General features: G+C 45.7%; 1 protein-coding gene across 1 annotated transcript in view; it reads left to right on the forward strand.

The window, feature by feature from the left end:
* grm1b (glutamate receptor, metabotropic 1b) overlaps positions 1-25,924 on the forward strand; it is a 34,755-nt gene that overhangs the window by 2,321 nt on the left and 6,510 nt on the right. The window contains exons 2-5 of the mRNA XM_056295832.1: positions 5,808-6,057; positions 15,466-15,701; positions 22,077-22,323; positions 25,705-25,873. Coding sequence (XP_056151807.1) covers positions 5,808-6,057; positions 15,466-15,701; positions 22,077-22,323; positions 25,705-25,873 — 902 coding nt within the window. The remainder of the gene's footprint in view (positions 1-5,807; positions 6,058-15,465; positions 15,702-22,076; positions 22,324-25,704; positions 25,874-25,924) is intronic.

A 25,924-nucleotide genomic window follows, 5' to 3' on the forward strand; every position in this document is an offset into this window, starting at 1 on the left:
GAGAGAGGGAGAATGAGAGAGGGCGTGAGCGAGAGAGAGAGGGAGTGAGCGAGAGAGACAGTGAGAGAGGGAGTGAGCGAGAGAGGGAGAGTGAGAGAGACAGAGTGAGAGAGGGAGAGTGAGAGAGACAGGAAGTGAGAGGGAGTGAGATAGAGTGAGAGAGACAGGGTGAGTGAGAGAGTGAGAGAGAGACAGAGTGAGAGAGGGAGTGAGCAAGAGAGGGAGAGAGGGAGAATGAGAGAGGGCGTGAGCGAGAGAGAGAGAGGGAGTGAGCGAGAGAGAGAGTGAGAGGGAGTGAGCGAGAGAGGGAGAGAGAGAGTGAGAGAGACAGAGTAAGAGAGGGAGTGAGCGAGAGGGAGAGTGAGAGAGACAGGAAGTGAGAGAGGGAGAATGAGAGAGGGAGTGAGCGAGAGAGAGAGAGAGGGAGTGAGCGAGAGAGAGAGAGTGAGAGAGGGAGTGAGCGAGAGGGAGAGTGAGAGAGACAGGAAGTGAGAGGGAGAATGAGAGAGGGAGTGAGCGAGAGAGAGAGAGAGAGAGAGAGAGGGTGTGAGCGAGAGAGAGACAGAGTGAGAGAGAGTGAGAGAGAGAGAGAGAGAGAGAGAGAGAGAGAGAGAGAGAGAGAGAGAGAGAGAGAGAGAGAGAGAGAGAGAGAGAATGAGAGAGGGCGTGAGCGAGAGAGTGAGAGAGGGAGTGAGCGAGAGGGAGAGTGAGAGAGAGTGAGAGAGAGAGTTTGTATGTTATAAACTCTACTGTACTGCTTTGTACCACCAGGTGCTTTGGCAATACTGTGTAACTGAATATGGTCATGCCAATAAAGCCCTGTTGAATTGAATTGAATTGAGAGACAGGGCGTCAGAGACAGAGACAGAGACTGAGAGAGACAGAGACACACACACACACACAGACTGAGAGACTGAGAGTGAGAGACAGAGAGAGACAGAGTGTGTGAGAGAGAGACAGACAAAGCGAGAGAGACAAGACAGAGAAGAGGAATGGAAGTCACTAGGAGCAAGGCAGAATACCGATGTGTGAGTGAGAGGGAGGACAGCGGAATGGTGAGGATTGCAAGGAGTGGAGGTGACGAAGGCGTATGAGTTTAAATACTTGGGGTCAGCTGTCCAAAGTAACGGGGAGTGCAGAGGAGAGGTGAAGAAGAGAGTGCAGGCAGGGTGGAGTGGGTGGAGAAGAGTGTCAGGAGTGATTTGTGACAGAAGGGTACCAGCAAGAGTTAAAGGGAAGGTTTACAAGATGGTGGTGAGACCAGCTATGTTATATGGTTTGGAGACAGTGGCACTGATGAAAAGACAGGAGGTGGAGCTGGAGGAGGCAGAGATGAAGATGATAAGATTTTCACTGGGAGTGATGAAGAAGGACAAGATTAGGAATGAGTATATCAGAGGGGCAGCTCAGGTTGGACGGTTTGGAGACAAAGCAAGAGAGACAAGATTGAGATGGCTTGGACATGTGTGGAGGAGAGATGCTGGGTATACTGGGAGAAGGATGCTGAATATGGAGCTGCCAGGGAAGAGGAGAAGAGGAAGGCCAAAGAGGAGGTTTATGGATGTGGTGAGGGAGGACATGCAGGTGGCTGGTGGGACAGAGGAAGACGCAGAGGACAGGAAGAGACGGAAACGGATGATCCGCTGTGGCGCCCCCTAACGGGAGCAGCCGAAAGCAGTGATAGATTTAACCCTAAACCAAAACCCAGCTGTTAGGAAAACTTCTCTAGGAAAACGCCGATACACAAAAATATCCACTGAAAACAAAAACCATCTCCATGATTCAGGTGGTCAGCCTGGTCATTATGTTTGTTGCCAGTAAAATAAAAGGGGTTATGACTTACTACATTAAGGTATTTACATTCAATAGTTAATCCTGGTTTAGAAGTCCAGTTTGCAGTATTGTAATCAGGACTGCTTCTGACTTTAAAGGAGCGCTGTGCTTATAGCGCGGTTCCATCCATGGGACCATTCGCCTCTTCAGACCTTTACTGGTCCAGGCGATGCGAGTGGCGTCGGCTGCTGTTGCCAACTGAATTTGACCTCTGTGTACGAGACAACACACATTTTGGTCCGATTTCCCAGCATATGTTTATAGGATCAGATGCAACACGAGTCTCAGGTGAGATGGGAACCGGAAATGTGGTTAGGTTTGAGAACATATGCCTTTCAGACATACTATGACAACTTGCAAAGAATGTTTTAAATGACAGATGCAGTTTAAACACATCTAAGAGTTTTTGCACTGAGTTAGATTATAACAATCAAGCATTAATATGTAAATCCAGAATCTGTCTGCAAACGATGGGCGTCCGAGGAGTTGTGATGGCCTTGTCAAAACCCAATTAATATCCTCAGTGAGCTCGTAGTGAAAACCTGTGGTACTTCTACAAGTTCTTCTTCCCACTGCCTTGCTCAGGGACCCAGGCAGGAGTATTAACCCTAACACGCATGTCTTTTTGATGGTGGGAGGAAACCGGAGCACCCAGAGGAAACCCACGCAGACATGGGGAGAACATGCAAACTCCACACAGAAAGGACCTGGGACAGCCTGGGGTTCGAACCCAGGACCTTCTTGCTGTGAGGAAACAGTGCTAACCACTGGGCCACCGTGCTGCCCCTATACTGTTCTATAATAACTACCTACAGTACATCGTCATGATTACTGCTGGAATACTGAAACTGTATAAACATTTTTCCTTTCAAATGAGTCAGGTTTATCAGCAGCGCCGCCGCCGCCACCACGTACACCTGCATCACACGCTGTGCGTAGGGCACCAAGTACCAGAGGGGCCACCAAAATAGCCTATTGATCATCATAATAACCATAATGATAAATTGTTTAAATTAAAGATGAAACACAACTAAAACAGGCAGCATTAGTGCACATCCTCATCCTTGAAAGAGTGGCCACTGGCCTGTAGATGACTAGACTGTAGAGTCCTGGCTTGATGCCTTAGCTCTTGTGCTGTGCCATCCTCTTGACCAGCGTCTGTTTAGTTTCCGCAATGTACAAGTCACGGCAATCCTCCTGGCACCATATTGCTCTGTTACACAACCATAAGTTGTGTTTTTCTATGAAATGATCAAGTCTTTGAACAGAAAGTTTTTTTCTCCAATTTTTGAGAACTGAGGAAGTAGACAAACTGGTCTGTAGTGTGAAAAAAGTGCCTATGACTTTTACTATTTTCATTTTGTTGGGCAATACGCCTGTCTGGAGAGACTGCTTATGGATAGGAATCAGGAACATTTATTTGTTTTTTCATTTCAAGCACTTGCATACATGAAATGAAACAAAATACCGTTTCCCCCAGCCCACAGCAGTGCAACACAGACAAAAGCACATATCCAAACTGCAAGAACACATATAGAACACCGGAGGGTGCGCTCCAATTATCGGGGCATCACACTGCTCAGCCTCCCTGGGAAAGTCTACTCTAGGGTGCTGGAAAGGAGGCTCCGACCGATTATCGAACCTCGGATCCAGGAGGAACAATGCGGATTCTGTCCTGGCCGTAGAACAACAGACCAACTCTTTATCCTTGCGGAAGTGCTGAGGGAGGCATGGACATTTCACCGGCCAGTCTATATGTCTTTTGTGGACTTGGAGAAGGCTTACGACCGTGTGGGGGGTACCGCGGGAGTATGGGGTACCGGAGCAGATGCTTCAAGTCATCCCGTCCTTGTATAACCAAAGTGAGAGCTGTGTCCGTATTCTCGGGACAAAGTCAAACACGTTTTCGGTGGGTGTCGGACTCCACCAAGGTTGTCCCTTGTCTCCGATGCTGTTTGTGATATTCATGGACAGGATCTCAAGGCACAGCCAAGGTGAGGAGCGTGTCCATTTTGGGAACCTCACAATTGCATCTCTACTCTTCGCAGATGATGTGGTTTTGTTGGCTTCATCAGAATGCAACCTCCAGTGCGCACTGGGGTGGTTTGCAGCTGAGTGTGAACTGGCCGGAATTACAGTCAGCACCTCCAAGTCTGAGGCCATAGTTCTCTACCAGAAAATGGTGGACTGCTGCCACAGGGTTGGGGATGAGTTGTTGCCTGAAGGGAAGGAGTTCAAGTACCCAATTTCCCCTCAGGGATGAATAAAGTATTCTGATTCCAATTCTGATTCTGATCTCAGGGTCTTGTTCATGAGTGAGGGTAGGATGGAGCGGGAGATTGACAGGCAGATTGGTGAAGCATCAGCAGTAATGTGGACGCTGTACCGGACCATTGTGGTGAAGAGGGAGCTGAGCAGGAAGGCAAAGCTCTCAATTTACCAGTCAATCTTCATTCCAACCCTCACCTATGGTCATGAACTTTGGGTAGTGACCGAAAAGGGTGAGATCGCGGATACAAGCAGCTGAAATGAGTTTCCTCCGTAGGGTGTCCGGGCTCAGCCTTAGATAGGGTGAGGAGCTCGGACATCCGGAGGGAGCTCGGAGTGGAGCCAGTTGAGGTGGTTCGGGCATCTGATCAGGATGTCTCCTGGGCGCCGTCCTTTGGAGGTTTTCCAGGCACGTCCAACTGGGAGGAGACCCCCGTGGTAGACCGAGAAATCGCTGGAGGGACTACATGTCCAATCTGGCCTGGGAACATCTTGGGATCCCCAGGAGGAGCTGGAGGGCGTTGCTGGGGAGAGGGACATCTGGAGTGCCCTACTTAGCTTGCTGCCACCGCAACCCGACCCCCGAGAAGCGGCTGATGATGAGATGAGATGAGATGAGAGGAACATGTATTCCAAACTACAAAAAAACTACAAAAACACATATATCCAACATATCTACAAAAAAAACAATCAATGTCCAAGAGAGCGAACGCCAAGATGACTGTCGGAACTGCGGGTCTGCATGGGCTAGCAGTTAGTTTAGCCTGCCCCGCTTCCGTGTCCTGTCAGACCGCCCTCGGTGTTTCCTCTTCGAGCACAGCTCCAGGCAGGGCCGTGGTCCCTGGGCCCACAGGACGCAACAGACCAAGCTCCCCCACCCGATCCAGCGCCAGCTCTTCCAGCCATCAAACGAAGACACAAACTTAGACGCAGACGTGGACAAAGACACTGCATGGGTGGTACTGGGTGAGGCCACCGCAAACGTTAAGTTCATGCCAACATCTTCCCACACTGGTACTGGGTGAGGCCATTGCAAACGTAAATTCACGCAGCCACCTTCCCACACCAGAAGCGGAAGTCAAAGGTTTCTCTATCCATTCCATTCATTCCATTATCCAAACTGCTTATCCTGCTATATACTCTTAATATTTTTTTACTGATGTCATGTCAATATCAGAATATCAGTACAATTAGTGGAGTTTCGATTCTTAAAATTGTATACCACATCAATTAGTTCCTTCACTTCTCCTCAGGAAGATGGTGTTGGAATTCATATCAATGCCTCATCATCTACAGCCTCCTTCATGTTACTGGGTCCACAATATCATTTGCTAAATTATAGCCTACGTTCACAAAGTAATCATTAAATTCATTAGCAAAATCTGTTTTTTCCTTTGAGTTTGATTGGTTGATTATTTTCAGTAAAGTAATTAGGATAATTTTTTAATTATGCTTTTGATGTAGTACCTTGTATATTACTTCTATGCTGTTCCAATAGTTTGTCGTCATAATGAACATGGTGTCTAATATTGTTGATTCACATATTCAGGAACTGTCTGGTAACACTGCTAAATAACAGTTTGTTTCTGTTTAGTCCCTACATGTTCCCTGCTAACTACTCAGAATTTTGTGTGCAGTATTATAAAGGTTTATCGCTTTAATGTAGGAATGAACCTCAGTGCCGGGCTCTCCTGCTCTGTCCTCAGGTAACTACGGGGAAAGCGGGATGGAGGCCTTCAAGGAGCTGGCCTCTCAGGAGGGCCTGTGCATCGCCCACTCTGACAAAATCTACAGCAACGCTGGAGAGAAGCACTTCGACAGGCTGCTGAGGAAACTACGAGAGCGGCTGCCCAAGGCCCGCGTGGTGGTCTGCTTCTGCGAGGGCATGACGGTCCGCGGCCTGCTGATGGCCATGAGACGCCTGGGTGTGGCCGGAGAGTTCCTCCTGATTGGCAGGTCTGTTATCCAATCCCCCTCCTTCTCATTCTCCTCCTGGCTATTAGAGTTATCACTTAAAAAAAAAAATTCATCCACAGAATATGAGCACTTTAGGGGTCAAAAGATCTCTTTGCTGTTGAAGATCAAGCAGACGATAAAAATTGCTGCACCGACAGAAAGGTGAATAGAACTGGTAGAAGTAATACAAAATAATAAAAACAGATTTTTAAAATCTCAAGATTTTAAATTCCCATAAAAAAGCTGGAAATTACACTTGTGTCATTTTCATGATAGCAGTGCCACAGAAGGATGCTATCTGCAGGAAGTCACGACGACGTGACTCCTGCAACTGTTCTTCTGACTGACGTTGACCTAAGATTTTGAATTTGCTATCTTTTCTTATGCTGTGGGTTCTCGTAATTTTATGTGATTGATTTTGTGTAGGCGTGTGTGCACAGGTCTCCCTTGCAAAAGAGATTTTGATGTTAATGGGGCTCACTTATATAAACAAAGGATAAATTAAATGAAATTAATATTAGGAAAAGTAACTATGCACACCACCTTTTAACTGGATTAGCACTGCTGATTTTGCAACCCCGTCTTTTGACGCTTGGTGAGACTCACCGTGCTTCACAGAGTTCAGGTGAGACCAAAATAATCATTTTCCTTCCTTCTCCTCCTCCTCCTCCTCCTAGCGGGAGTAGACCTCCTTCTGAAAGCAAATGGTGGAGACGCTTTAAGTCAGGCTCAGTCATGAATTATTCATCCACGTGCAGCGAGTGCTGTGTCAGATCACACACACAGGTTGGGCTAATATGGGACGGCACCTCCAGCGTAAGCCGGAGAACAAGGACGAGCGAGCATCAAAGCTCATATCAGCACCTCTACCCACCACCACCACACCTCTCTCTCGCTCTCTCTCTCTCTCACACCTTCGGTCCATGTCAGGAGAAGTGAAACAGGGGAGACGGGGGGAAAGCTAGCGGTGATAGATATCCAGAGAATATGTAAAGGGTAATGAAGGAGGGTATTATTTCACAAAGGCAGGGGAGCGTGCAGGGCTGATGGGAAGGAGGCGGTGTCAGCCATGCGTGGTTAACACTTCAGCAAACCTCCTGACTCCATCCAGTCCAATGTGAACTACCAGCCCAGGTCTCCGAAGAGGAGAAGGACGAGAGATCGGTGTGGCTGTTTTCTGTGTGTGTGTGTGTGTGTGTGTGTGTGTGTGAAAATGTTGCACTTGTGTGTGTTTCTGTATGTATCATGTGTGTGTGTGTGTGTTTTTGTGTGTACATGTGTATGTGCCTGATTCTGAGTGTGCGTGCATATGTGTGTGTGTGTGTGTGTGTGTGGTATGTGTGTGCCTATGCCTCATTGAGTGTGTGTGTGTGTAGTATGTGTGTGCCTATGCCTGATTCTGAGAGTGTGTGAACATTTTCACACTTGTGTGTGTTTCTTTGTGTATCAGGTGTGTGTGTTTTTGTGTGTACATGTGTACGTACGTGCCTGATTCTGAGTGTGTGTGCATGCATGTGTGTGTGTGTGTTTCAGTACTCGTGTATCTGTTTCTGTGTGTGTGTGTGTATATATCTGTATGCGTGTGCGCACTATGTGTGTGCCTATGCCTAATTCTGAGAGAATGTGTGTGTGTGTGTGTGTGTGTGTGTGTGTGTGTGTGTGTGTGTGTTTCTGGGTCAAGGAGACTACAGAAAAGAGAAAATGTGTTTTACAGCATTGCAGTAACAGACCATCTGAGCCGCTACAACAGACAAATCAGGATGGCCGAGGTGCTGCTGTACACCATCCATCCCTCCATCCATCCATCCCTCCATCCACCCATCCATCCATCCATCCATCCATCCATCCATCCACCCATCCAACCATCCATCCCGGCTGACGAGAGAAAAAGGCATGTTGGGTAAGGAGAGAAAGAGACCTATAGAGTTAGGAGAGAGAGATGCAGTTAAGTCCTGAGGCAGACCTAAAACCACCAGGCCTTGCTGGTGCCATGAGAACAGTCTGAGCCACAAGGCTGGAAGTGATACATGATCTGGAGAATGATGAAACTGTGAAATCAACAGATGATTTTTTCCCCCCTCATGCAGTCCTGGCAAACATTTGAATGAATCCCGTGTCCTTTTTGTCACATTTCACCCCAAAGTTAAAACGATGAGCCAGTTCTGTGGCGCTGCTGTGAGAGTCTTTACCAACACATTCACATTGATCGAGGTTTGTACCTCCAATGTGCGATGATGTCGGAGTTGTGGATTCTCATCTGTCAGTCAGACAATGAAGTGAGCTCATCAGCATGGTGCCAGACATGGAGCTCAGGGTTTGTATTGTGTACTACTGCACCGTACTACAATGCTACAGGTACTCTGCTGGTAAGACCCCTGGCAGAAGTCTTCTGGCCACTGTATACAGGTTTACTAAACAACACGTCCACAGAAGCAGTATGTCTAGCAATGCTTTTTGGGACAACTCGGCTAAAGATCAACAGTCAACACACACACACACACACACACACACACACACACACACACACACACACACACACACACACACATTATACATTCTGCAGCATCTATCTTCTACAAATCTCATTAGTAGAGGAACCGTTGTGTTGTGTTGTGTTGTGTGTGTGTGTGTGTGTGTGTACGTCAGAGTTGCGGGGTTCTGCCAGAGAGGCTGTTGGAACAGGACAGTGGGATGCTGGGAAACAGATGGCAAGGTGCTGCCGAGGTTGTCACACAGAAAACAGTTTATTCTTTAAATGCCTGCTCGACAAAATGTGGACAGTTGGCGTACGACACTGCCCAGTGTCAAGAAGTTTTTAAATCCTTGGTTTTCAAGTAACCGAGTCATGTACGAGTAAAGTCGATGGAACTATGATGAGTGTAATTACTGAGTAGCATAGAGTAAAATAGGGTCTTTTCTATATCTCTAGTTTGCTTTCTTGTCATTATAATGTGATGTTAAATATAAATACTTCAGACACTGTATGGGGTAAATATAAATACATCAGACACTGTATGGGGTAAATCCACACTTCACATGGTACCAAACACATTATGAGTCCTCTGTGTCACAGTGATAAATAGTAATTATCTGTTAAACATGGATATAAGGTGAATATTGAATGCGGTGTTATTAAAGGGTCGGGCCCTGTAGTCGACTGGTTAACGTGGTGCGAGAGACCCGGGTTCGCATCCCGGCTGCCCCCGTCCGTAGGGTTTAGTGGTTGTGTCAGGAAGGGGCATCTGACGTGGAATTTTGCCAAATCATTATGCGGGTTGACAAGACCGCCATCGGTGCTGTGCCCTCACAGGGTACCGATGGAAACTATCAAATCAGCTGGGGCAACCCCCGGGAAACGGGGAACAAGCCGAAAGAAGAAGAAGATTGAACGCAGTGTTATCTTTACTATGGTTATGTTACTCAGCAGGGGCATTTAATACTCACCTTATATTCAAGTTTAACAGATAATTAATATTTATCACTGGGACACAAAGGATTCAAAATACTGTTTGGTACAACGTGATGTGTGAATTTATCCCATACAGTGTCTGATGTAGAATGTATTTAACGTCACCTTATAATGACAAGGAAGCAAACTATAGAAAGAGAAAAGACCCTATTTTACTCTGTACTACTCAGTATTTACCACCCATCATAGTTCAGTTACATCTATTTTACTTGTTTGTTGCCTGGTTGTTTCTGTAATGGCCCGTAATGTAAAGTGTTAGCTAACGTTTAAATGTCCTATGAAAAGGCATTTAGAGCTTCTCAAACATAATCTGATGTTTAGCCAAATTAAGCAGAATGGGGGGGGGGGGGTTGGTTTGACTGACAGCCATTCATGACCAAGGATTTCAGAAGAAAGTAGACATCTATATGCTATTGGCTAGTTTCAGTCTGGTGGTGGAAGGTCACTCGTCTTCTCTCAATCTCATTTCCATTCATTCGTCGCACATTTTTTGCGTATGAACGCTAGTGCAGGACGACGTTGCTAGAAAATATTGTGTTTGTTAGAAAGAGAAAAACATGACTCTTATGAACACAGAAATGATACCTTTTTGTGACTTTCTAGAACATGGTGTTAAGTAGATGTAAATCAAATGCAGATTAAAAGAGGTAACAAGCGTGAAATTACATTTTCTATTCCAGCCCTTCATAATGGATAGTACCTTATAGGAAACAGTCCAGCAGTATTTGGAAATCAGTGGCACATGAACATTTCTCTCAGATCCAGCAAAAGCCTTTGTCAACATGATCTGCTGTGAGTAGATTAACTGCAAAACTGAATCAGGTCTAAGACTTTTACAGATAGCTCACCTCACGGCCTGTGCTCAGAAAACCATCCACTGTACTGTGAACCGGAGACAAGTCCTTCTCAGACTGATGCCTTAAATTCTTCATGTCAGTCTGAAGGATGGGATGGCCAGATTGCTGACCGGATCTGTGAATTCTCACTGGAGTCGTGATTGTGTCTGTGGACACTGAGACTTCTTTTTTTCCTGCAAGTGGTGTGAGCAGTTCTGTGATGAGCCATACTGGTAAAAACTGAACGGGAGACAAAGAGTGTCTCTTAAATGTGAAATAAACTTGTTTTTTTTTCCCATGCACTGATGTGAAAACATGCTGGTATTGATCTAGGGTGGTAGAATCGCTTGTCTTCATGATAAATTTAAAAAAAAAAATTACATGCATCACACGTTGGAAGTTGTTCCTTTATAACTCACAATTTTTGGATTGTCAAAATTCTTTTAATAACTTTGGATCATGTCGCTGCCCAAGCTGAGCCAACCGTAGATGTGAGCTGCGCATGCATGCACGTGGTTGGGTCAGATCGGGCAGCGACAGAGTGCAGCATTGGTCGAGCGAGCTAGAGAGTGAATTAAGAGAGGGAGCAGTGGTACCGAGAACAAACGTCTTTCTGAGGTTTTAAATCACCACAACCATGAGAGGTTCTTCATCATGGTGTAACGTGCATGGATAAGTACACACGTTGGTCCTCGGCTAACGGGTCTGGCGCTTTAGTCAACTGGTTAACTTTGTCGCTTGCGGAGTGGGAGATACGGGTTCGCGTCCCGGCTGCCCCCCCGAATTTGCTGCATTGGTGCCAGAAGTGGGATGGTGAGACCGTGAGGTCATCGGAAGCGCGTGCGCCCAGAGGCGTGAGGGAGCTGAAAGAGGGGGGGTACGATCTCACCATCCCACCTCTGACACCAGTGCAGCAAATTCCGGGGGGCAGTCCGGGAAGGGGGGGCAGTGTAACGTACACGAATAAGTAGACTCGTTAGCCCGGGTCAGACTCTTTAGTCGACTGGTTAACGCTGTCACCCGAGGTGTGGGAGACATGGGTTCGCGTCCCGGCTGTGGCGGTCTGGCCGGGCTGCCCCCCCCCCCGAATATGCTACAATATACTCCTAACTGTGTGCTGAGGCATTCACGACTGCTACGTGTTAGTAGTCTTATTTGAGTACTGTAACGTGCATGGATAAGAAGACACGCTGGCCGCTGGCTCGGGAGTCTGACCCTTTAGTATAGCGGTTAGCGATGCCTCCTGCGGTGCGGGCGATACAGGTTCGCTTCCCGGCTGCGGCAGTTCCTGTGGTTGCGTTGTCCCCCGAATTCGCTACAATACGCATTCAATTTTTTTGAAATTACTTTTAATGTGGGGAAGAACACTGATCAGCAATGTCAAATTCCTAATTAGAGGAATTTGACATTATAACGTTACAGGTTAAATGACTGAATATGGGTCACCTTCCGATTGAGGATGCGGTTCGTTTCCCATATTACCCGGGTTACGAACGAGTTCAGTTTTTGAGTCTGTTCTTGTGTCAAATTGTATGTAAGTCGGAACAGTTACATACACGTCTAGCGTCAATTAATCAAATGTTTGTCTTAGTATACATTTTTCCTAAAACATCATTAATATCATAATGTAGTTGTAGTGGACTTATGGATTATTTGCGCTACTCCCTCCCGGACATAATTTACCATTGCTGGCTGTTTATATGAAGTTGACGCGCTCACTTTAAGGGCTTAGGGCGTGGCCACGGGGACGCGGGGCCATGTGATTGGGCGGGGGCGGTGCTTATAAGGAAACAAACGATACGCGGGGTGGTGGTCAAAGAGAGAAGCTCGTCTGTCTTGTCCCAACTTCCACACAGTAATAACAAATCTAACTACAGTACAGTATTTAATAACAGAGAGAGAGAGAGAGAGGGTGTGTGTGTGTATAGGTATAAAAAACTTGAAACATTTCTTACATTTCAAACTCCTGCCCTGCCGCCGTCCCGGTCCGGCGGAGGCCGGCCGTTCGTTCGACGCCAGAGACGAGAGCCCGCTCAGCGCTCGCCTCGCCGGGTAAGTGAAAAAACAATAGGAGCGTTTCACCTCTCTCTCAACACTTTATTATTCCCACTTTTGTTTCAGTCGTGATCGTTTTCCTTTTCTCCGGCGCATCACCGTCAGATTTACGCTTAGAAGCCACGATTATGAGGGTAAAAAACGAACAACTTTTAGGTGAACACGCAACGTACGCAACAACGTTTACGCGACCCGACTTAAAATGGCGACGGTGGCGTTCTTCTCCCTCGAGCCGACGAACCGCCGGAAACGCGCAGTGTTTTGAGCGTCGCGCAAAGTAGTCCGTCCCGTTCGTTAGTACGAACCATTGTGTGTAACTCGATTTAAAAAAATAAAAAGAGGCCGGTTCGTGTGTCGGGCGTTCGTAACCCGGGACTATCGCGTTACAATAGGCGAACGAGTCTTGCTGAGCACAATTTAACTGACGTAAATGGTTAGCGTAGATATTAAACACTGTATTTAACAAGTCTTAAAGACAAGTTAAAGGCTTTAAGGAAGACACTGTGTCAATGTGTTCTGTTTTCAACAGCTGCCATCACGCAAGTCACTCGTTAACCCGAAACACAGGGATCGTGGGAGTCTTTCCTTCTCTAATTGCCTTGAATTCTGTTTATTTAACGTCATTGTTCAAACAAATCTGTGTAGGAACCACAGCGCCCCCAGCTGCATATCTGCTGTAGATGCATTGCCATTACTTTATTACTGCATTGCTAAAACCACAGATGAAAAATTAGTCTACAACTATGCACAGTGTTGACTAGTGGGTTTGATAGTTGACTAGTCGAAGTCCTATTGTGTGTAGCCCTTAAAGTGCACCAAAAATTGTAGGCTGATAGGTTCAGTAGTTTGAGAGATTAGGCACATATACACACACACACACTCGACTAAATGCATAATCCCCTCCAGATTTATCCACCTGGGGGGAGGGGGAGAGAGACATAACAAACTGTATTGACTGGAGGCACCCTGTGGCTCACCTGGCAGGGTGCACACCACATATCAAGACTGAGTCCTTATTGCAGTGGCCTGGGTTTGAATCCGGACCCTGCTTTGTCTTTTCTGTCGTTGTCAAAAAAAGATGGAAAATTTCAACAACAAAAAAAAATCTTTACAAAATTTTTTTGACTCTAAACAACAAATCACCATGATTTCCAATTGACCACAATGGGCTCGTTAAACCAATCTTTACGATGAAACGAAAAGCAAACCATAGTAAATCTCTCCACATGGCAACAGGGTTGACCACAAGCAGAGGTGTGATGGAGGAGAAAGGAGAAAAAGATGAGGAGGGAAAGAAACAAAGAAGGACAGCTGATATTAGTTACGTTTCCATGCAACTTCTGAATAAATTTGCATGGTGCGTTTCCATCAGACTTGTTTGAGGATGAAACCCCGACTGTAGTTTTACGTATCCTACCTCATGTGTCCATACGTCGACATCCACCAGTAAGCTGGACCAGTTGAGATGAAGGAACAGATGATCGCATGATGAAACTGTAGTCACTTTTCATTTTCTATTTGCCAGACGTGATTCCACTGTAATATATCCCATTTCTTTTTAGCGAATAAAAGTGCTCTCTACCTCAAACGAGGGTGCAAACGTTAATGCAAAATATTGGACATCTTGTTTGATATTTGCCATTTCCATAATCTAATTATAATGAAAATGGCAAAATTCGCATGAAAACACTTGGGAATTTGGTTAATGTCTTAGAAGAGTCCAAAGTCTGCGAGGAAAGAAGAGTGGGGAGCAGAAAAAGAAGAGAAAGGAGACGATTGTTTCTGTAAGAGGAGGAGGAAAGGAGGTGAAAGTAACAGTAAAGAACAAAGAGAGGCAAAGAGAGAAAAACCTAAATGAATAAATAATATTGCATGGCGTCTTCCAAAACCACCAATACGTTTTCTCCAAAACAAAACAAGTGGAGTACGCTCAGGGGTTAAAGTGGGATTTGGTAAGTGGGGGATCTCTGTATTAGAGAGGTGGGCAAAAGTGCTAGGTAGCTAACGTTAGGCTAGCTAACCACTGGTGCGGTAGTCCCGACGTTAGCATTGTTAGCTAATAATAGCTACCGGTAGCTAACGTTTGCTAGCTAGTTAGTTATTTGAATGAAAATATTGCATGGCCAGAGCTAAGGTTGGACAAACATAACTAGCTAGCTACCGGTAACGTTACCGGACGCTACCGATAGTTAGCTTGGCTAGCAGCATTCAAACAACTAGCCAGCAACGTCAGCAACTAGCTAGCAACGTTACCGGGTGGAAGATAGCTAGTTAGCTAGCTAGCTAACGTTTCGTTCGCTAACGTTAGTTGCTTGAATGAAAAGCACAGCAGAGCTAGACAAAACTATTGGAAATACTATTGGAATACACTGAAGATACTCACTCTTTATGCCCCCCAGTCCAGGATAATAGCGCAGGTAGCAGGTTGACGCTATCTCGAGTCTTGTCTGCCTGGTGCGGTGAACTGACCCTGACCCTTGAGTGTGAAGCCAGTCTCTTCTGACGTCATGTCTGGTCAAGCCAGACAGCAGGCAGGTGCGGGTGACGTGAGGACGCGACGTCATTCAAACTTTTAGAAAAAGTAAAGTAGTACAAAAATAGAAGAGCGACTTTATTGGCGATTTATTTTGTAATGCTTGTGAATTGGCTGCATCATGTGTTTTGTTTTAAATTTTACTGTGACAAAAAGGTTGATATTACTCCTGTCTACAGAGTGCCGGATCTCAGCTCCGGTTGACTCGGGGGGGGGGGGGGGGGGGGGGAGGAGGAGGGGAAGTGTCGGGATCCGGGGAGCTCCGCCCACTTTAATCACTGTGTACGCTGACTAATAAGACGATGAAAATTCAGTAGAATGAAAATTAAAAATGAGGAAAGAATCTCACAAAGATATGAAAATGAAGATGTTTGAATATGTCAAAGACTGCACACAGAATATATTTGCTCCTATCAAAAACCTCTCTGAACCAAATCGCTTTCTTGACTACAGAGTTTTAATCCGGAGGCCATTCTCTAGATGCACTATACTGAATAACGTTTCCCCCCCTGCAGTGACGGCTGGGCAGACAGAGACGAGGTGGTGGAGGGGTACGAGCAGGAGGCGGTGGGCGGCATCACGGTCAAGCTGCAGTCAGAGGACGTCACCTCCTTCGACAACTACTTCCTGAAACTCCGTCTCAGCACCAACACCCGCAACCCCTGGTTCCCTGAGTTCTGGCAGTACCGCTTCCAGTGCCGGCTCGCTGGACACCCGCAGGAGAACACCAACTACGCCCGGAACTGCTCAGGTAGCTGACATGTTGGTCTGACTGCTGTGATGTCATTTCCTGTAGCCTGTTTGTAGCATTTCAAAATAAGGTGTACTTTACAGACTTCATAGAACGGTGAATGGGTTCGTCTGGACACAACGTTTATTGAGAAAAACGTCTCATCACTCATCTAAGTGACCTCTTCGGTCTAAACTGACAGCAGGTATCCCCACCTTTATAAAGAATACAGTGGCATAACGACCGATCAGCATAACGATCAGTTTCATATGCAGATCGGCATGACCATTAACTAGAGTTTCAATGGCCATGTGTACTACTCACAGAGGATTGGGGAATAGTTGCAATCACAGCATTGTAAGATGGTGACAGATGTACTCTTAGACCCCCCCCTCACTTCAGGGATGGTGGTTCCCTCTTAACATAGATGGCCTCTTTGACCCCCCCCCCCGTTCAAACCAGCATTCCTCCCTAACAAGGATGTGCACATCCTCATCCTTGAAAGAGTGTTCACTGGCCTGTAGATGGTGTAGACCAGTGTTTCTCAACCGGGGGTCCGCGGACCCCTGGTGGTCCGTGGTGTAATTGCAAGGGGTCCGTGAAAATAAAATATCTCTAAAAAAAAGATCCTATGACATTTATAGAAATAGGATTATTTTACTCAAATGTGACTGAGACCTTTATCTACCTAAACTATAAAGGGTAACAGGACTTTTTTCTCTAATTACATCTGTTTCACAAGTGTGATTTATTGTATTTTAATAAGAGATCTCGCTCCCATTTGCATTGTTAAAAGCTACTGCATAAAAATTCTGTTGTTACATATACCTGAAAGTTACTGCATAAGAATTCTGTTTTGTTAACTATATCTAAGTTACAACTGAAAGCTCTTATTTTTGCCCCAAAGAGTGAATAAATGCTATAATGCAATTTAAAATGCAGTTTCTACTGTTTCTATCAAATTGCAACCCCCCCTCCCCCAAGATCAGGTGGAGGGGTCCTCAGGGTAGATCAAAAATACGCAGGGGGTCCAGGACCCCAAAAAGGTTGAGAACCACTGGTTCGTGTTGACGTGTTGGCTCTCCTGTGTTGTGCCACACTCTTGGCCAGCGTCTGTTTAGTTTCCCCAATGTACAAGTCACGGCAACCCTCCTGGCACTTACCAGGGTACACTATATTGCTCTGTTTGTGCCGGGAGCCCGATCCTTGAAGTGGACCAACTTCTGGTGCAGCGTGTTTTGGGGTTTGAAAGCAACTGAGTCACAGTTTTTGGAAAATATATAAGCTCTATAAAATATAAGGGTGGTGATACCTGCAGTCAGTTGAGACGGAAGAGGTCACTTAGATGAACTGATTCAACTTTCTGTGATTTTCTTACCTGGGTTATTGAGCATGCATACAGACACTTTATATATAGAGTTATTACATGGTTACTAATTACTTTAGAAATGGTTAATAAGTCATTTATTAATGTTATAAATCTGTAATCTAGTATTACAAGTGTTTTTCAGTTGTCAGGTCTGGGGTCCACATTTTATCAATACAAGGGAGACGTTCTCTTATTCATGGACATTCTCTCAGAAACCACATGATTAGTCAGACACGATCAAACTGCTAGCCGCCACCTAACCTTAACCCCCAAATTTAACCGCTAGCTGATCTCAACCCTAAAATTAATCAATGTGACTGTAGCTGCTGTCACCAGTGTATGAATTGTATGACATCTTCAGGTTGTGTTATTTGGGAGCCATTCGCTGAAAATGTGAATTCGCAGTCTTGCCAGTCAAGTGGTTTCTGAGAGAATATCTGTGGAGACTCTCATATTGATAAAATGTGGGTTCCCAACCGGGCAACCCAAACTATACTTTATTAATTCAGTATCAAAATTATTATTGATTTATGACACATTAATTAATGAGTTATTAACTATTAGTACAGGGATTACAAACTATTAGCACAGGGATTACAAACTGTTAATGAAGTGTGGTATTGTAAAGAACAGGTCAGAATCGGTTTGTCTTGTGTGACTCGTGTGTTCAATACCCAAAGGATGATGATGCCAATGGGCCTCGTAAAGTAGAGCGTTGTCTTTAACTATGAACTAGACTGATGCAGGGTCAAATACCCTGCAAGACCAGCCAATAATGCAGATGTTTTTTCCCACACTGTTCATTTCTGTGACTTTTGGCTCGACAGAGGATGACCTAGGTAATTTATATTCTTTTTGCTTTGGCACTTAGAGGGGATGAAAGCAAACCCATCGGTTTTGAATTCATTGTTTTCTAGAAACAATGCTCAGTAAGCATGTTTCTGCAAAAAAAAAACTTTTTCACATTTTCCTTTTACATATCCTTCTTTTTAAAATACTGGCCTATATATTTACGTTTTCAAGCTAAATGTTATCAGGCTTCAGCTGATGCCTGTCCTGCATCATCAAGCAGATGGACAGGTAGGTGTGATGATGACAAAACGTAAATATAAAACGATGCATGCAGCAGCGCTCAACACACAAACCATCCATGAGCATTTCAGCTGAAGAGCCCAAACTGCAGCGCCTCAAGTGGATGAATATTGTTTTTTTTTAGCCATCAATTTTTCCCTTGCAGCTGTTTTAATCTGACGTCTCCTGCAGCGTTTGAACGTTATTTGTAAATGCAAAGCTTCATCGCCTCCTCATGGTCACGCCACCAGCTTTCATCCATCCATCCCTCCATCACTTTATTTCTTATGCTGGTGTTAATGCGAACTTTCTCTCTCCTAAGCGAAAAATAGAGATCCAGTTGTTGTTGGCTGTTCTGTCACCTCTGTTGTTTTGTGTTGTTATTGTTATTTTGTGGTGTAGAGCTCCAAGATGGTGAGTGTATTCTTCCCGAATGGACACATAGATGCACCTCACTTTGGCACTGAACATAGAGGTCCACTGATTTTAAGCTGTTTCCACATCAGGGGGCTTAAGAAGCCCATTGACATCCTAACCATCGTATTCTGATATTGATAATAATAATAAACACGTTATTAATTTCAGTTGACCTCTAATATAGTATGAAGCTATTGGGATGTTTTTCTTGTTTCTTTTTTAAAATAAAAAAAAGACTGCCGTGAGAGCACAGCGTTTGGTTCTGGTTCTGGTTGCTCTCACATCCCTTCAGACCTGCGTGCAGCTTTGCAAAACAGCCCAATAACGTGGGAATGAGGCGCCGGCGAGCTGGTTTGGCTTCAGTTGCATGCTGGCACAGAATAAGTGGAGCCACTCTGAAACAACACACCTGCTTGAATTTAGACCCAACTTAACTCCTTTATAACATAGTTTCACCAAGGCAAGAGAGTGGGTTTTTTTTTTTTTTGTAGTAGCCTAAATGTGTCCTGTAGATCAAACCGGCCCCTGGGGGCCCCCAGTACTCGCTGGTTTTATATTCTGCTGAAAACCTTGGCTTTAGAATAGACACACAGGGTTCAGCACAAGACTCAAAATCACTATTAATATTGGTGTTATTTGGGGCGTCCAGGTAGCAAAGCGGTCTATTCCGTTGCCTACCAACACGGGGATCACCGGTTCGAATCCCCATGTTACCTCCGGCTTGGTCGGGCGCCCCTACAGACACAATTGGCCGTGTCTGTGGGTGGGAAGCCGGATGTGGGTATGTGTCCTGGTTGCTGCACTAGTGCCTCCTCTGATTGGTCGGAGCGCCTGTTTGGGGGAGGGGGGGTAGCATGATCCTCCCACATGCTACACCCCCTGGTGAAACTCCTCACTGTCAGGTGAAAAGAAGCGGCTGGTGACTCCACATGTATGGGAGGAGGCATGTGGTAGTCTGCAGCCCTCCCCGGATCGGCAGAGGGGGTGGAGCAGTGACCGAGACGACTCGGAAAATTGGGCAATTGGCCAAGTTTAACTGGGGAGGAAAAACTCCATTTAAAAAAAACAATTTTTTTTTTGGTTTTATTGGCCATGTAAGCTGTCACATGACAGGATTTGGATTTCACTGTGATGCTTAGACACGTCGCAGAAAAGCAAAAGTTATCCAAATACGTATACATACTATGTTTGTAGACATATGTGTACAACTTCATTGTTCTCTGACTGGAATTTACAATTTATTATTGGAATATGATGAGTAGAACATGGATTTCTGTGTGTTTAACAGCTAATGCATGCACTAGATACTGTCCATGAAGTCCACATCTGTCACAGATAAGACAGGTTTGCAGCAGCAAAGGAAAGGCTATGCCGTTGTATGGAGGCGCTAGTATGAAAAGCTTACGGAGGTTATTATCCACGTCTGGAAGTGGTCACGTGAAACGTTGACATCACGCAGTTGAAGTCATGGCATTGAAGGCACAATCTGACATGGGGAAAGTAGGCGGTCTGTTTGCATGCCCCATGTTTGCTGATGACTTCAGCTCCATCCTCTGTGTCGGTGAGTGAGGAGAGGGTCAAACCGAAGGGGAGGTTTAAATGGGCCAGTTCTCCTCTCCCACCTGACGCTCACTCTGCTAGCCAGTGCTACCAGTGAAGCTATCATTTTGTGTTTGTCTGCATCGGCATTCAGTACGCTGTTGGTTCCCTCTGAAACGACATCGGTTGGTTTAACGTGCAACAAACACCTCAGCCATGGATCATGCACGTGAGGCATGTGAGCTCTTGGATATCTTGATCAACCACCGTGTAGTCTTTCCAGTTAAGTCTTATTGGATGCATTTGGGAATCAGTTCTTACTCTGTTGAAGAAAATAGAGGCACTGTGCTGTTGCTATAGAAATAGAGCATTGCATGTTAAAGAGGGGCGGAACGGTGGGGCAGTGGTTAGCACAGTCGCCTCACAGCAAGAAGGTCCTGGGTTTGAGCCCCGGGGTAACCTAGGGGGTCATCCCGGGTCGTCCTCTGTGTGGAGTTTGCATTGTTCTCCCCGTGTCTGCGTGGGTTTCCTCCCACAGTCCAAAGACATGTAGGTCAGGTGAATCAGCCGTACTACATTGTCCCTAGGTGTGAATGTGTGTGTCTTCCCTGTAATGGACTGGCGGCCTTTCCAGGGTGTCTCCCCACCTGCCGCCCAGTGACTGCTGGGATAGGCTCCAGCATCCCTGCAACCCTGATTGGGATAAGTGGCTTGGATAATGGATGGATGGATGGATGGATGTTAAAGAGGAATTTGGGGAAACCTTTATGTGGTAGATGCAGCAATGGCAATATTACAATCATTCAGTTTTTTTTTTGTATATTTACACTAAAGGACCCTCCTGAAATGCAGAATTGCACTTGCTGGTGTAAAAATTAAAGCTGGCAAGCAAGCATGTTTGATATCATTTGGATAATTTTTCAGACAGTTGTCCATTAGAGTACCCACACTGTGATTTCATTGTTCATATTTGGCCATGCTTCGAATATACTGTAGCGAATTCACGGGGGGCGAACCCGGGTCGGGCAACTGCACTAACCAGTCAGCTAAAGGGTCCGACCCGTTAGCCAACTGGCTAGCAAGTCTACTCGTTCATGGTCGTTGCAATACCAGTTGTGTAAATTGTTTAGAATTTACTAGCTGTTTCATGAGTGGACACAACCTGTTATTCAGAAAGGTGTTTTTGTTTTTTTAACAAATGCATCCAATGCTCTGGAAACTTTGCACCAAGGGATTGGGATTAAAAAAAAAGAAAGAAAGAAGTATTTTCATCTATCCAAGAAGCTGTTAACCTTACACACATGGTCCGTTGTTGAGCTGAAACTGCTACATGTTGACGATAATGTTGACTGATTCAAGTCATTTACAGTCACAAAGCCACTAGTTATGTGCTTCTACCGCTGCCAGCTTCATTACACTGAACTGATAGGGTGTGTTTGACTGTCACTCAAAGTCTGTATCTTGATTATCAAACAGTTTCGTCTCATTTCATGTTGTTTGTTTGGGGGGGGACCAGGGAACACAACAGTGTTTGAATGAGTCGTGGGAAACAGCTTTCGTCCTTGTACGAGTTGATATGTCAGCAGCATCATGTTTTCGACCCTAATTGAGCCCTGAATGGTGAACAGATGGTGAATAGTGGCTCTATGTTGACAGGCTGTCTTTGAAGCCACTTTCTAATGATCTCAGATCTTTGATGCACTTCACCACAGAGACGAGCATATAGCCTGTTACCGTATCCCCGGAATTATTATCATAATGCATCTTTGAACACCCTATCACTCCTTTGTAATATACTGTACCCTGCTGCATAAACCCGTATGGAAGGCCCACAATTTGCAACTTGTCTAGCAACACTGTGCTGCATATAGGCCTAATATAGTAGTATACATAATATGCTAATGCTTGCAGCAGTGAACTACCTCCCGTCATGCACTCTGCAGGTTTTTCACTGCAACAATGTATGTCGTTATCTTTATCGTTATCCGATATGTTTACAGGTTATGAAAGCCTGGAGGACAACTATGTTCAAGATAGCAAGATGGGATTTGTCATCAATGCCATCTATGCAATGGCCCACGGGCTGCACGACATGCACAGTCACCTTTGCCCCGGACACGTGGGGCTCTGTGATGCAATGGACCCGGTGGATGGGAGTCACCTTTTAGACTTTCTGCTGAAGACGTCCTTCACAGGCGTGTCTGGAGAGGACATCTGGTTTGACGAAAATGGAGACTCGCCCGCGCGGTGCGTCAAATGTTCCTTACCATTACCTCTCGGCTGTAATTCTGAATAAGAAAGTGATTTGTGAAATAGTGTGGGTAGCGATCAAAACAGGGAAAAAGATGAATTTTATAAAAGTCCATCTTAGAATATTTTGAATTTTTTCAAGTATTTGGGGCATTTTCTGGCTCTTGTTTAAACAGGAAAGAGAGTTAAGAGAGGTATGGGGGGGGGCGTCGGGGTAGTGGTCTATTCCGTTGCCTACCAACACGGGGATCACCGCTTCGAATCCCTGCATTACCTCCGGCTTGGTCGGGCGTCCCTACAGACACAATTGGCCGTGTCTGCGGGTGGGAAGTCGGATGTGGGTATGTGTCCTGGTCGTTTCACCAGTGCCTCCTCTGGTCAGACGGGGCACCTGTTTGGGGGACTGGGGGGAATGGCCTGATCCTCCCATGCACTACGTCCCCTTGGTGAAACTCCTCACTGTCAGGTGAGGAGAAGCGGCTGGCAACGCCACATGTATCGGACGAGACATGTGGTAGTCTGCAGCCCTCCCCGGATCGGCAGAGGGGGTAGAGCAGCAACCGGGGCGGCTCGGAAGAGTGAGGTAATTGACCAAGTACAATTGGGGAGAAAAATGGGGATAAATCCCCCAAAAAAAAGGAGGTATTGGGATACAACACAGGTCCTTAGCAGTATTAGAGACATGGCTGTTAGTATGCCTCTAAAAATGTCAAGAAGTTCTGTAGATGTATTGATATGGGGACCAGGTCCAGTTTAAAGAGTCTAAATACGGGTTTTGCAAGGTGGTTAGGGATGCTAGATGACTGTACTCTGAGACTTCAACAGTAGTTCTCAGAAAATATTTCAGCCTCTGTCTGGAAGGGCCTCAGACAGCACCAGCTACAAACCAAAAGCCCCCCCACTCCACAACTGATTTGTGGCTGGCCAACAATCTGAATGAGTTCTATTGCCAATTTGAAAGATAATGGAACAGTCCTAACTCAATCCACCAGCTCCTGACCCACCAGCTCCTCCTCCCCAGTCTCAGCAGGAGCCTGGGCCTCTCCATGACTGCCCACCTTAGAGGCACCCTCCTCCCCTACCACAAGGATGACTCTCTCTATCCTGAAGGGGGACGTTAACAGACTATTCAAGAGACAGAGCCCCCACAGAGCTGCTGGACCAGACTCTGTCTCTTATTCCACCCTGAAGCACACCGTGAAGCAGCTGTCTCCGGTGTTCACAGACATTTTTTAACACCTCATTGGATTCATGCCAGGTACTAGCCTGCTTCAAGACCTCTACCATCAACCCCATCCCCAAAAAACCAAGGACCACAGGACTAGATGACTACAGACCTGTCACCCTGACCTCTGCAGTAAGGAAGTCCTTTGAGCACCTTGTTCTGTCCCACGTTAAAACTATCACTGACCCACACCTGGACTCTACAGTTCACCTACAGAGCCAACAGGTCTGTGGATGATGCAGTAAACATGGTGCTCCACTTCGTCCTCCAGCACCTGGACTCTGCAGGAATCTACACCAGGATCCTGTTTGTGGATTTCAGCTCCGCCTTCAACACCATCATGCAGGACAAGCTCTCCCAGCTGCGCATGCCTATCTCCACCTGCAGGTGGATCACCGACTTCCGATCTGACAGGAAGCAGAAGATGAAGCTGAGGAAACGTGTCTCTGACTCCCAGACCATCAACACCGGTTCCCCTCAAGGCTGTGTCCTCTCTCCTCTACTCTTCTCCCTGTATATGAACAGCTGCACCTCCAGTCACCAGTCAGTCAAGCTCCTGAAGTTTGCTGATGATGCCACCCTTATTGGACTCATCTCTGATGGGAATGAGTCCACCTACAGGTGGGACATTGACCATCTGGTGTCTGGGTGCGGCCAAAATACTTGGAACTCAACATTCTCAAGAAAGTTGAGATGGTTGTGGACTTCAGAAAGTACCCAGCCCCACCTGCCCCCATCAGTGGCTCCCCAGTCGACACTGTGGAATCCTTCCGCTTCCTGGGTGCCATCGTCACCCAGGAACTCAAGTGGGAACTGAACATCATTTCCCTCACCAAGAAGGCACAACAGAGGATGTACTTCCTGTCGAACTGAAAAAGTTCAACCTGGCAAAGCCAATAATCATGCAGTTTTACACTGCCATCATTGAGTCCATCCTCACCTCTTCCATCACTACCCGGTACGCTGCTGCCATTGCCAAAGACAAGGGCAGACTGCAGCATATCATTTGCTCTGCTGATAGGGTGATTGGCTGCAACCTGCCATCCCTCCATGACCTGTACACCTCCAGGACACTGAGGCATGCAGGAAAGTTCATGGCTGACCTTCCTACCCAGACCATGGTTTTTCAAACACTCCCCTCTGGCAAGAGGCTAAAATCTATTTAAAAAAAACAAACTGAACTTCACGCCACAAGAACAGCTTCTTCCCTGCAGCAGTATGCCTTTCTAACAAGACCCCAGACACCCACAGATCCTGACATTGCTGCCCACCCAGCCCCCCTCCCCCTTTTATCTTCCCTACTCTGCTCTCTGTATATGGACACCCTGCATAAAACCTGCACTACTCTGTAAAAAAACTCTTATTCTGTAAACAACTTCTTAAAATTCTAATTTAAGTTTTTGCAAATACAGCTCCTGCCCCCCAGTGCTGGGAATCGGGGGCTGCCATGTTGTCTCATGTTCAACTCTGAGCCGGTGTTGATTGCACCTTATGTTCATTTTTATTTATTTTATCTTGTATATTTTACTTACTATTGTTTTCAACGTTTATCTTTACTATTTACTGTTAATTTTTCCCTCTTGCGCCAACATACCAAGACAAATTCCTTATATGTTCTTGTACTTGGCAATAAATCTGGTTCTGATTCTGACATGGTTATATAAAAGATAAGGCCACACTCACTACAACTGGAGACATTCTGAATGAGTCTTAATAGTTGTCCGTAAATTTGTTTTTATGTAATGAAAGTTGCTTTATATAAGTCTAATTCATTAAATCTTTTCCTCCATTGTTCAGCCATGTGAATAACAAGAGCAAATTATGAGACAAAACAAAAAAAAATTAAATAGAAAGATAGTGGCAATAGCTCTTGTTTGCCGTCATCTGTCATTTTTTAATGCCCAGAGTGTGTCAAGTTTTGGGGGGGCAGCCCGGCTCAGTCTTTGAAAGTAGAAATTTGGGGAGTGGGAGGGGGGTGTAAGTCATTTTCTTTGTTTCAGGCATAACCATTCAGCAACCCTTGATGATGTTTTTTATTCACGTTATGCCTCAAGAAAACAGACATATTAAATGTGGCACCTTTTAAGACGTGATTCACAACTTTCGTTTGTAGGTTATTGTGAATGTAATTGTTGCTTTCTGTTGAAAACCAGGTATGAGATCATGAACCTGAAGTATATTGAGCCAGGGGTCTTTGACTACATCAACATCGGCTCATGGCACGAGGGCGTCCTTAGCATCGATGACGACCTGATACAGATGAACCTCAGTGAGATGGTGCGCTCTGTCTGCAGTGAGCCCTGCTCCAAGGGCGAGATCAAGGTAAGCTGCAATTTATGTAGAAACATATATATGTAAATGACAAATATATAG

This window comes from Lampris incognitus, chromosome 16 (assembly GCF_029633865.1).
Source record: "Lampris incognitus isolate fLamInc1 chromosome 16, fLamInc1.hap2, whole genome shotgun sequence".
In the NCBI taxonomy this organism is placed as follows: domain Eukaryota; kingdom Metazoa; phylum Chordata; class Actinopteri; order Lampriformes; family Lampridae; genus Lampris; species Lampris incognitus.